At 56.1% G+C, this 12,494-nt stretch overlaps 1 protein-coding gene across 1 annotated transcript in view; it reads left to right on the forward strand.

Annotated features, from left to right (window-relative positions):
* Positions 1–2,611, forward strand: part of SLC4A3 (solute carrier family 4 member 3) — a gene marked incomplete at its 5' end in the record, with an annotated part of 28,626 nt that extends 26,015 nt beyond the window's left edge. Inside the window, one exon of the mRNA XM_084209337.1 lies at positions 708–2,611. Within this exon, the coding sequence (XP_084065463.1) occupies positions 708–785 (78 nt within the window). The 3' untranslated portion in view covers positions 786–2,611. The remainder of the gene's footprint in view (positions 1–707) is intronic.
* Positions 2,612–12,494: the final 9,883 nt, after the last annotated feature.

Genomic DNA, 12,494 nt, shown 5'->3' on the forward strand with positions numbered 1-12,494 from the left:
CAGTCTAGCTTGCAACACTGGAATGAGATTGAGGAGATTTGGCAGCCTGAAAGGCTAGGAGATCATGGCCAGCAAAGCCTTGAGGGTCTTTGCTCAATAGCAGTAAGTGGGTGGATGGCTTCCTTGGGTCTTGTAGCCCTGGGAGTGCAGTATGAGAGGGATGGGCAGCCTGGGGCAAGGAAACAGGTTCCTACCAGGCAGAGGCCTGGAATAAGGATTTCCGCTTCCATCTTGTGGTTCATTCATCAAGAAACACACCAATTCCCTGCTGAACCAGCAGCAAGAACAGCCCAGCAGCACATCAGAGCCTATGGCTGTGGGCACTTCAGCATGTAACCACAGTGCCAGGGTGCTGGCTGCTCTTCAAGAGCTGGCAGCTCCTCTGCTGCTGTCAACATCCTGAGCTTTTGTTGGAGAGCCTGGAGCAGCCCCCAGAAGTGAGTGCTGCCAGCAGGGGGAGAGGAAGGAGCTGCAGTACTGGACCAAAGCCCCAGGCATTAGAATAGAAAGGGCATCGGGCTGGGGACGCATGGATGGGCATGAGGGTTTAAAGAAAGAGCCTGTTGGGAGGGGAAAGAGCAAGAGCTTTGCTTTTCCCAGAACAGCTCAGCTGACTGGGTTGCTGTGTGCTGATCCCTCTGTGTCAGGCTTGACCCCACACTGGGGGCAGCTGTGGCCTTCATAGCCTGGTCTCTGCCTCTTCTCAGTTGGACTCGGAGGATGCGGAGCCAAATTTCGACGAGGATGGCCGGGACGAGTACAACGAGCTGCACATGCCTGTGTGAGCTGGGAGCTGCCCTCCCTGCTCGTGAGACAGGCGGCTCACACCTGCTCACCCCTCCCAAGAACTAAATGGAGACTTGCCGTGAGTCACACTGTCTCTTGCCTGGACCAATGAATGGCTGTTCCATAGCCCTGCAGGATGCAGCCCCGGCTCTGGCTGCCCCATCGCTCGCTCAGCAGAGGCTGTGAGTCTCTCTCCTCTTGGACCTGGTGGGCTGAGAGATGCCTCTCACATCCCAAAGCTGTGTGGGTCTTGAGTGCCCCTGGGTCAGGGGTCTGTCCCCTCCCTGTTGGAGGCAGCCTGTGCCTGGTCTCCAGGCGGTGAAGGGGAACCACGCCAGCTGGTGCCACTGCATTCCCCTCCACTACCATGACGCTTGGGTAGCTTGGGTATCTCAGCACGTGACGCTGAGCACTCACAGGAATGGGCTAGAAGCTGCCTCTTCTCCCAGGCCAGCAACCTCTTTACTCAGCTGGCAGATGCCTTGCTCCTGCTCTCTCTGCCCCCTTCTAGGAGTGCTCACACCGGGCCTCGGCCACAGCTACTGGCCCAAGGGGCTGCTGCAGCCTGGCAGACAGGCAAAGAGGGACTGGCACCCTAGCCCAGTCCTCCAGACCGCTTTCTGTCCAGTCACCTTCCCACATTACTCTTTTCACCTCTTGCTTGACATGGAAGAGTCTGTTTGGCTCCTCTCCCTCTTAATTTTCCCAACCTTATTTCCAAAGGGAAACTGCACAGGGAGGGAAGGCTGGAGACAAGCAGGTATTCAGAAGCCTTGAAGGCTTACCCTCTTGCAGGAATTAAGAGGAGTCCTCTGCCATTCTGCACCTCCACAGAGGTTGCAGGAGTAAACACTCATCACAGGGGCTGTATCCCAGTTCCTGATCCCCACATTCCTGTCTCTGAGAACAAGCCACATTTAAGAAGCTACACAAGAAATGTAGCGCTGGAGCACAAAACAGTCCTTTAGGTCTCCTCCCTTTCCCTGTGCAGTGATCCACTTAGTCTGGCTCCCTGCAAGCCTGCAAGGAAGTCACTGAAACCCCAGCCCCAGCTTTGCTGCCATACTGAGATCGCCTTTCACATCCAGTGGTGCCCTCCAGGTAGGAAGGAGCAGCACTCAGGATGCCCAGCACTCAGCCCCCATCAACTCTGGACAGCTCCACAGAATCACAGAATGGGTCAGGTTGGAAGAGACCACAGTGGATCATCTGGTCCAACCTCCCTGCCCAAGCCAAGTCATCCCAGAGCACATGGCACAGGATTGTATCCAGACAGTTCTGCGATATCTCCAGTGAGGGACACTCAGTCTCTCTGGGCAACCTGTTCCAGTGCTCAGTCACTGCACAGTAAAGTTCTTCCTCGTGTTCAGGTGGGACTTGCTGTGCATCACACCTTTCCACCTGACAGACCTGTTACCTGGGGTATCCCTGAGCTGGCAGCCTTTGTTCAGAGCTGGCCCAGAAACTGTTTGATGGTGCCCTTGCTGCCCCTGGGAACTCCAAGGTTAGTGCCAGGAGAGAAAGGCAGCTCAGCCTCTTCCTGATGGTCAGAGCTGGACTGTTCTTCCAGAGGAAGCTGGGATGCTCACTTCACCATTGGATTTGGGAGAAGATGCTGCCCCCATTCCCACGTACCAGCCTGGCTCCTGTGAGAGGTGGTGGGTGCTTCATTACCGGGAGGGTCCAATGCCTTCCTCGGGAGGCTGCAGAAATATCCCATCAGAGAAAGAAGCCTCCCCCACAGCAGGTCCTGCCCACAGCCTGGCCCCCTACAGGGCCCGGGGCAGAGAGACGAGTGTCTCTGTGTGTCTGTGGCCGTGTGTGTCCTGTCCTCCCTGTGTAGTGTAGGAGGCCTGTTGTTTCTGTGCATTGTGACTCTTCTGACTGTAGTGGAAACAGCTACACCAATAAACTCTTCACAGGAACTGTGCCTCTGGCTCTACACTTTTGGTTTTATCACCAATGGCAATAAATTAAATGGATTGAAATTCTCCAGCACAAAACTTCCTTGCCCACCACAGCCAGCAAGGTAGCAAGCCCCAGCCAGAGCAAGGACTGTCACCATGTTACCCACTACCAGCACGGAGGCGGGCTTTCTGTCACCATCATTGGACAGTCTGGTCACTGTGGACTCAGCCTCCACATTGGCTGCTGGAAACAGGAGGCTGAGCCCTGTGTTCCACCACATGAACCACAAGAAACACATTCTCCTGCCTGTTTGCATCCGTATGCATGTCCGTGCTTGTGCCTGTGTGCTCGGCAGCACTCCATGGGTGGCCACAGTGATGGAGGAGAGTCACCCAGGATCACAGCTCATCCACACGGTCCTGAGCCCTGGATGTGCTGGAAATCCCACTGCACCAGGATGCAATGTAGGCAGGATTGCTGCGGGGGCTCTGGTTTGGGTCGCACACGTGGACTCAGCAATCAGTTCTACCAAAGGCTGGTGTGCTGCTTGAAGAGTGGGATGTCTGTCCAGCTCGGAGGAGTCAGTCCTGGTTGCTCTGCCAAAGGAGAGATAGCAGGTGGATGGAGAGGTGGGCAACAGGGATGGGCTGAGGCAGGAGGAGTAAAGGGGCTGCAAGGTGTGCACTACATGGGGCACCCCCACTTTAGTCAGACCAGAGGAGGAGGGAGAGGCTGCAGTGTGCTGGCACACCAGGAGCCTGCTGGGTCACAAAATACTGCTGCAGTGCAGGGAGAACAGCTGAGAGGCTGCCTGCAGATTCAGGGGATGCTCCTGTGTGGGGCTGGGGAGAATACCCTGGCTGTCTGCAGGCCCCCAGTTCTCCATGCTCTGGGATGGGACAAGTGTTCACTGGCCAGACTCACTTATGCCAGTCCAGGACTGCACTCCTACCAGAAGTTTCTCCCTCTTTGCTATATGAGAAGGTTTTTTTTTTTTTTTTAAACAAAAGTAAGCCTGTTCAGAGACTTAAAAATAGAAAGTCTTTTCCCAAAATTATCATCCTTATTATTTCAAACAACTGTATTGTTTAAGCAAACTGTTTGGGTTTCTGTTTCTGCCATCTGGGTTCAAGTACACTCAAGTTATTTTCTCTAGTTATTTTTGTTCTCTGCAGCCAGGAGGGACTGGCACACCTCTTGTCAGATACCACTGGCACCATTCACATGGCCATTTGGCTGGGAAGTTAAGGAAACTGCTAGCTTAAACCATTTCTACAACAAAACTGTGAACAAGAGCCCGTGGCAAAGTTTCCCCTTTCCCTTGTGTGTCTGAAAGTCCTTGCATAGACTTTTGTTTCTGCTTTTCAGACACTCAAACTTCATTAAATTGTGAAAACCTTGTTTCCTCTTCCCCATGAGGAGGGGTTTAGTGAATGTGGGGCAGGTAATGATGGCAGGAGGTGGCAGCACAATGCATTCCTCACATTGGCAGGAGTGAGAGTGGCTCTGGTTTGCAATCCCCAACACAAGTGGGTTTGTTCAGATGTGAATTGCCCCATTTTAGGGAGAGTAGAGCTGATGCTGAGCAGGACAATGGTTGTGTGTGAAGCCTCAAGAGCAGCCCCAGCTCAGGGGTGCTGGGGTCCTGCTGGCTGTTGCAGATGCCAAGAACCACCCTCAGCAAGTACTGCTGAACACTGGGGACCTTGCACATTCCTGCCATGGCCCCAGCCCAATGCTCTTTGTCTCCTGCCCTCCATCCACCTCCCCTTCATGTCACTCAAAAGAAGGGACTCACCAGCCCCAGAGAAGCGCCAGGAAGAGAAGAAAGGGCTGAGCAGGGCCCTGCTGACCACCAGGGGAGGAACCTGCTCTCCTCAGGCATGGACACAAACCTTCCCATGGGAACAGCAGGTTTGGACATGTCCCTCGTGCTGCAGCCAGCCTTTCCCAGAGCAGTTGCCAGGCCCACAGACATTGCCACGGAACTACTGGGCAGAGATGAAGCTCCATCCAGCTCTTCTCCCTCACACAGGTCTTAGCAAAGGATATTTTTCTAGCAGGGATGTCTGAATCCTGCACATAGGCTTGGACAGCATGTTTCTTCAATACAGGTGAGTACTCCTGTAATTTGTCTGGCCTTCACTCCTTTCCCTGGGAGGTTTGCTTCCTGGCTGCTGTCCTGTGCCCCTGCCCCATCCCTCCCAGCTCATCGTCCCCTCAAGGCCCTCCAGCCCTCTGGCTCTCTGAGGTGCCTGTGCTGGGACTAGACTCCAGAGGGACTCTTTGCACAAGTGATTGAGGCACTTCTGGGATGATTCTTCTGTGCCTGTGCAAGGTTCCCCTGTCCAGGTGCATGCTTTTGGCTGGGATATACCTGGTCACAAGCTGCTGTGTCTTCCTCTGCAGAGATGGCTCTCGTGAGCTCCCATGCAGAGAGGGGGCAATGCTGCTGTGAGGTGTGCACAGGGAAGGCTCAGCCTGAGCTCTGAAATGTGACTGCCAAAGCTTCTTCCCTGCAGGGAGCAGCAAGGAGGTGGGCTGGCACCCATGTGTGTCCTGCGTGGCTCAGAGGGGGCCATGCAGGAGTCAGAACAAGGAAAAGTGCTGAGCATCAGTGCTGCACAACCCCCATCTCTCCTGCCGCTTTGTTCTGTGACCCCCTGGGCTGCCAGATGTGATCTTGTCATTGAGCAGGATGGGAGAATAATCCTCCTCATGTGATTTCTGCAGAGAAGGGGGGACCTTGTGATCTCTGCTGCAAGAGCCCAGCTGGATGATTTCCTTCATCCATCAGCCCAGTGTCCCTAGAGGATGTCCCCCCCTCCAGCACACAGAGTACAGCAGCCTCACTGGGCTGGGAGAGGCTGGGGCAGGCTGTCTCCTGCTGTGCCAGGCTCTCCTCCTCAGCAAAGACACGTGGCCACATGCCGGGGCCAGCTACTGGTGCTCTGAACTGGGGCTGCACTCACTCTGGCCCTGGAGGTGTCAGCACAGCCACGCCTGCTTTTTTCCTTCACTAGTCCAGGAGGACAGCATTTCAGGTTGCCTCCCAGGATTTATAAGGGACAAGCACAAAACAGTGCAGGGATTGGCATCGGTTTGGCTGCAGGTACACAGCAAGAAGAGCTCTCTCTTTCAGCACAAAAATGAATTTGCAAGCTGAAACTGTGCAGGCAAGATCAGAAAGAGGAAACATGCCCGGCTCAGGCTACCAGCGCCCATCTGCAGAATTCAGCCACAGCCAGGGGTAGTGATATGACACCATTTAACCTCCTTGCTTGCTCGCCTGGGTTGCTGGTTGTGAAGGAGACAAAGAGCTCCCCTGGCAAAACAGCCCAGTCTGGGAATTGCCTACACCACAGCTGCCTGACGTACTTTCTACAGCACGAGTCACAGAGTAATGGTATCTGCAAGCAAAGCCCTGCTTATGCATTTAGTCGAGCAGAATCCACAAAGCTGCTTGTAGCAGAATCAGCTGTGACCTCCACAGCATTGTGCCATTAATAGCAAGGTTTGGTCTGGGTCAAACAAAAGCAGGGCAGACTTAATAGGAGAGGAAATGAGATGGATGCGCTCGGCTGGCCTCTTCCCACATGCTCCTACTGTAATTATAGCCTGGTGCTGTTCAGCTCCCTCATTCACAAGTCTCATCACTGGGACTGCATTTCTCATGGCCAAGGTATAAAAGCCACACACGGACATCTTGTGGCCCCAGGCAAACCAGCAGCAGCACAAAGGGAGCAGTGGCAGGGAACCTCAGCTGGTCACTGCCAGGAGCTGGATGTGTGGCCTGGGATGTGGAAGGGAAAGGAAGGAAGGGTTGGGCTGAAGGAACAAGCCCAGGACCGCTATCTGCAGAGAAAGCTGGACATACCTGATTATGGGTTTGGTTTGTCAGCATGGCCAGACAGACAGCTGTTTTGTGCACACGGGGCTGGTAGACAGTCCCAGCTGTAGTGCTGGTCCTGGTGATGCAGCTCATGGGGGTGCTTCAGAGGGACATGGTCACAGTGGGCCCATCTGCTCCAGTGATCTGCTTTTGTGCTCAGGCTGAAAATGAAGACAACATCCTGTTTTCCTGACCTACAGAGAAAGGGCAGCCCTGGAGGGCATTCCTGTGCCTGGATGGGATAAGAAGCTTTTCCCAGTGTGATCAGACTAAGCAAGGGTGTAGCCACCCTTGTCCTGAGCTCCGTAGTGTGCAGAGGCAGCACTGTGCGTTGCAGTGAGACGGGCTCACTGCTGGTGGCTGAAGTGATACAGGAGCCAGCAGGGTGCCCAGGACAAATAAACCCTCCCCAGCCCACACCCTGCTCCCTTTGGAGGAGGACTCCCCCTCACACTCCTGCTCTCTGGGGGAGCAGGTGCCGCAGTGCTTGGTGTGACCCTGTGAAAGCCTCTCCAGACATCCTTAATCACATTCCTCTGGAACAGGGGCACATCTGCTACAAACATGATCCTGTCCCCAAGGAGTCGAGCTAATTCCTGTCATAGAGCCTCGGAGCAGCCCCGGGCAGGGAGAGCCTCGGCAGAGCTTTGATCATCTCCATTGTCACTTTGCAGGGGATGGGGCTGCAGGAGGGATGCGCAGCTTCACGAGCTGAGTTCAAGCAGCCAAGCCTGAGCTGGCCTGGCCAGACTGACCGAGTCTGAGGGGTGGCTGGGCTACCCCAGTCTGGGAATGGGAGAAGGGAGGACCTGCACTTTTCAAGTGTTGATTTATAAGCTGATTTCAAGGAACTGTGAAACTAGAACAAGGAAAGGGCCAGAACTGTGGGATCCATTTGCACCCTACTGCGTGGTCTGTGTGTCTCTTTCCTCTTGCATGAATGCACGCTGTGTTAGGAGAGTGCTTTGGCATCAGGGTCTGGCAGTGGGTTGCATGCTTGATTTTTGGCTGCTCTTCTCAGTAGTTCTTCGTCTTTGGTGAACACATTCCTGGCTGTCCTGTGCTTTGGGCAAGGGGGGATTTGGTTGCCTCAGCAAAGCAGGGGGGGCTGTGATAGTGGCAATGCAGAGCAGAGCATGGGTGCCCTCCTTCTGCATCTGTGCCTCCCTATGCCTTTGTCTGGTCCAAGGTATCCTTCCTCTGCTGCTGACTCTCCCAAATGAGATCATCCCAGGGATGACAGTGGAGGAAATCAGTCCTCCACCCTAGGAGCAGAGTTCTGATGAGCCATTGAGGACCTGCAGCCAAGGTGTCACAGCTCGTCCCCTCACAGCTGATGGGAGAGCAAATCTGTCAGATTCTTCCCACCCACAGCGGGGCATGTGGGCCTGCCTGCCTCCCAGGAATGTGCCAGACCCTTGGCAGAAGAGGAAATTAAGATATTGTCTGCAGTCCAGGAGGAATTCCTGCCTCAGCTTGTTCCTGCCAGTCCTCTGCCGACCTTCCCTCGGCATGGAAAGCCCAGCAGGAAGCTGACTCACTGTCTGCTGCTGCCACGGCTGGGTGCGGGGCCGGCTGCCTGCAGCACCAGAGGGCTGCTCCTTTCATGGATGCAGGGATAGCTCACTGCTCAGACCCACCAGCACCTGCCTGCCCTGGCTGTCCTCTCCTGGAGCCCAGCACTCTGCTGACAGGCAGAGGAGAACAGCCATGGCATCTGGTTCTTGTGCCGGCTGCAGCTGGGCTGAGAGGAGGGTTGGGAGCTCCTATGGTTGCTGACATTGCTGCCACACACAGTCAGCACCACTGTGCCAGGTTTGGGGAAGGAGGCAGCCCCGAGGCTGGGGGGGAGGAGCGGGGGGCTGATGGGCTGGAGAGAGGTCCTGGGCTTTTCCTGCATAGTGGGGCTCATGTGATAGTGAGTCATCAATCACCTGCTTATCAAAGCTCTGTGAAGAAGTAGGTGGTCACAGCCAGCCCTTCCCAGGAGCAGCACCTGAAGCCAGCTAGGAAACAGTTCTGTGATTGCCGTTTCCAAGTGGGCTGTACAAATGCAGGACTAGTGCTTTAATCCTGTAACAAAAAAGGAACAAATTTCAGGTGTAAGTTTCTTGTCAAGATTCTTGCCACCTTTTCTACTCAGCTGATAGAGTGTAGGGCTTACAGTGTCAGTCACTGATGCTCTGTTTGGGGAATCCAATGTTTATTGACTGAAGAGTTGGAAAGTTACTTTGTTCTAGGGACTGGGTCAAGGCATCTTCCATTTCCCTCTTGGGAAGTGTCAGTCAACAATAGTGTAAATGCTAAAAACCTCGCCCTTTTGAAAGGTTGTATCCTTCCCTTCTACCCTGGATGACAGGAACCGTGACAGGAACCATGGCCAGAGTTTCTCCTGAGAAGTCAGGGAGTGGATGTGTGGTGGCAGAGATCCTTGCTGGTGGAGACTGCTGGCTGGCAGGCAGATAGAGGAGAAAGAAGTGTGCTCCTCAACTTTCCCGTGGTTGTGAGGAGCTCCACGGCCCCCTGGTGACCAGCCAGAACTGAGAAGCTTAGCAGCCAAAACTGTCTGCAGAACCAGCATCAGCAGGAATCCCCTCTCCTCCTGTGAGGAGAAAGCTGGCTGTGGCAGAAACAGCCTGGCAACAATTGTGTGGCTGTAAAGAGGACTGCCAAGGACACTGTGAGTAGATTTATCCCCTTGTCTGACACAGCGATTGGCCTTGTGGATAGAGGTATTAGATGTGAGATAAGAACTACAGTTGGGCTTCTGGTGCCATCTTGCATGATGTTTTCATAAAAAAGGGAAAGTGGTGTAGATTAAACAGCACAAGTACAAAACAGCCTGGATAGTCATGCTCAGGATAGCTCTCAAAAATTTGGTATCAAAATGGAAGGACACATTGACAGTGACTCATATATCAGGAAACTACCAACCGGTCCAGAGTGAAGGTGGAAGAGTGGTGGGGGTGGTCATCACAGGTTAGGCAGTGGCCCCAGTGTGACTCTGTCCAGTGGCAGATGTCAAACAAGATACTGCCAATCTACCTCAGAACTCTCTCTGTGTTTTAAGCAGTTTAAAACCCTCTCATTATTGACTAAAATAATAATAAATTTAAAAACCCTTCCCCCACACCCCTCCATTAGATTTCCTTTCTTTCAGAATAAAGAAATAATTTCTGATGGAAAGAAACATCTTCACAGAGCACTTGTGAACTATGATCTGGCCACACTTCGATCTGTGATCGAGTTCTATCTTTGAACTATGATCTGGAGAAACTTTGCCCAGACTATTGCTCTTTGCCACCTGTTCCCGATCTCAGAGACATCATTTCGAAGCTCTATCAGGATTCCTGTTAACGGTCCCTCTTCCTGCATCATGCTATGATGGTCTGCTGAAGGAGCCCCAAACCCGAAACCTTTGCTATTCTGGGTGATATCAGCTGCCCTTACAAGGGTCCGCACTTGGCTCCTGTGCCTGTGTACAGCAGTGGTCCCCCGTCCCCCCGTGTGCCCGTGGGTGGCACCGGCCGCTCGGGGCCCCCCCGCCCCAACCCTTCTCAGCCCCCTCCTCTCGAGATGCGCGTCTCTTCCTCGCCACTCTCATCCCGCTCCTAAGCGCCCCGGCGCCGGCACGGCCCCGCCGCTGCCGCAGCAGCCGCACTCCCCGCGGCCCGGGGCGGGCGGAGCGGGGCGGAGCGGGCGGCCCGGCCGCTGCCCGTGGCCGGCGAGGCGGAGCCAGCGCGGCGCGGAGTCGGCGAGCCGTGCCCGCCCGGCCGCGGCGCTGAGAGCCGGGGGCTGCGCTTCCGCGGGCGGCTCCGCCGATGGACGCCTCTCTGCGCCAGGTGGGCAGCGGCGGGACGGGCGCGGCGGCGGGGCTCGCCCCATCTCGGGGCTGGGAGAGGCGGGGGCCGGGCGGAGGCCGGCAGGATTGGGTCTCAGGGCGAGACGGGCGTCGGGGCTCCGTGCCCCGGGTCAGAAGCGCCCGGGGCCGTGAGACGCTGAGCTCCCCGCCGGCCGCGCCGCGCCCCCGCTGCCCCCTCGCCGAGACGGTCCCGGTTGCACTTTCTCTGGAGCGATGGGATGCGGAGGGTTTTGTTCCCGAGCGCTCCCCAGCCCGGTGCGGCACCGCGCAACCCGTGCGATGGGTTGAAGGGACTGCGGGAGCCGGAGCCCGACCGATGTGCGGTGTCGGCAGTGCCGACCGGGAGCTGCTTGCGGGAGGAGAGGGTTTGCCGCATGATAGTCATGGCTGCCCGGTGCCGGCTCCTTAATCCTCTGGAACGACTTCAGGGTCGGGAGCCTGCTCCTGCCTGCGTGTGTGTGTCACGGAGCGGCTGGCCTGCGGGGCACCGGGCCGGTGGGCAGGCGGGCAGCGTGCGGCGGGGGTGCCCTGCCCTTCGGTGTCGCTGCCCAGTCACCGTCACGCCGGCGGGCAGAGCGGCTGCCCGAGGCCGGACCCGCACTGTTATCCGCGGGCTCTGGTCCCGCCTGGCCGCGGTGCCCTCCCCGGTTGAGCACACGGCCGTGCGGGCACGGTGCTGCCATGGGGAGCGAGTGACTGAGTGCGCGGGGCCAGGTGCCGGGCACAGCCCAGGCACTCCGAAATTCTCTGTGCCGTTTTTCTTGCCTGAGCAAACACAGGTCTCCAGCCCAGCCTGGTGATGCCTTTGGTCGTTAGGGGCAGGTGGGTGCAAGGCAAGGGCAGCCCATTCTGGACCCATGGTGACAGTAGGTGCCCGTGGCATTGGCAGCGGGCATGGCATGCACTATGGGTGATGGGGCCTTCTGGAGGTCTGCGGCTGAGGTCTGAAAGCCTCCTGTTTGGGGCATGACACATCTGCCCCCTCCAGCCCCCAGATGGTTTCCAGGCCATTAACCCCAGTGTCTGGCCTTGCGAGTCACGGGTGCGGAGGGGGAGCTAGCAGCGCTCTGGAGCAGCCCGTGGTCGCTGGGCTGGAGCAGCTGATGGGCTCGGGCCTGCCCCCTCCCTGGTGAAGCGCTTTCTTTATCAGAACAGATGTTTTCCCAGATCTGGCCCCAGAGAGGAAGGAGTGGCTGCCCCCGGGCTGTGCGGCTGGAGCTGCCCCGCAGCATGCGGCAGCGCATCGCCCAGCATCCTTCAGCCATTAACTGATTAACCTGCTGCTCCTGGAAGTCTGGGCCGCCTGTATCTAATCAGATGCAGGCCAGAGTTTCCCAAAGGGCCATTCACCACAGCCTTTATGGCCACCCCTGTGTCAGGAAGAACCTCCTGGCCTCTTGCAGCAGGAGTAGCCACTGAGGAGCCTGAAGGAACTGATGGGAATGGGAGGCTGGAAAGGGGATGCCCAGAGGTGCACACCTCAGCAAGCAGCGCCCATCAGAGAACTGCCTGCTTTGTCCAGATCCAGGACGCTGTCCAGGCATGATTCTGCCATTATCTGAAGAAACAGGGATTTCCAGGGAAGGGCTGAGGGGCAGTCCTGGAGCCAGAGTCTCTCTAAGAGTCACACATCTCTTGTAAATCACAGACTTAAGTCCTGATGAAGCAAGGTAGGCAAGGCTGGAGAACTGGGGTGAGTGTGTGCAGGAAAGCATCAGACTCTGCTTTGCAGGAAAGGCAGTGGGGGTGGGAGAGAGGGAATGTGACTTCCCCAAAGCCGGAATGTTTGGCATTTGCTGCACCCCAGCCACTCTTCCTCCTTCTCCATGGGGGGTTCTTGGTGGGAGGGAAAGCCTGAGTAGAAGGGCGTTGCTTCACTTCTTTCTGCAGCAGCAGAGCTGCTTGTCCCAGGGGATGCATGTCATGTCTTACAGTGAATAGCTTAAAGCCCAGTGTGCTCTTGGTCTTGCCTTAGCAAGCTCCCATGCTGTGCTTGCAGCATTTAGATTATCACACTCAGCTGTGTGATCAGTATCTGGGATTAGG

This window comes from Fringilla coelebs (genome assembly GCF_963513975.1).
Source record: "Fringilla coelebs genome assembly, chromosome: 7".
Classification (NCBI taxonomy): domain Eukaryota; kingdom Metazoa; phylum Chordata; class Aves; order Passeriformes; family Fringillidae; genus Fringilla; species Fringilla coelebs.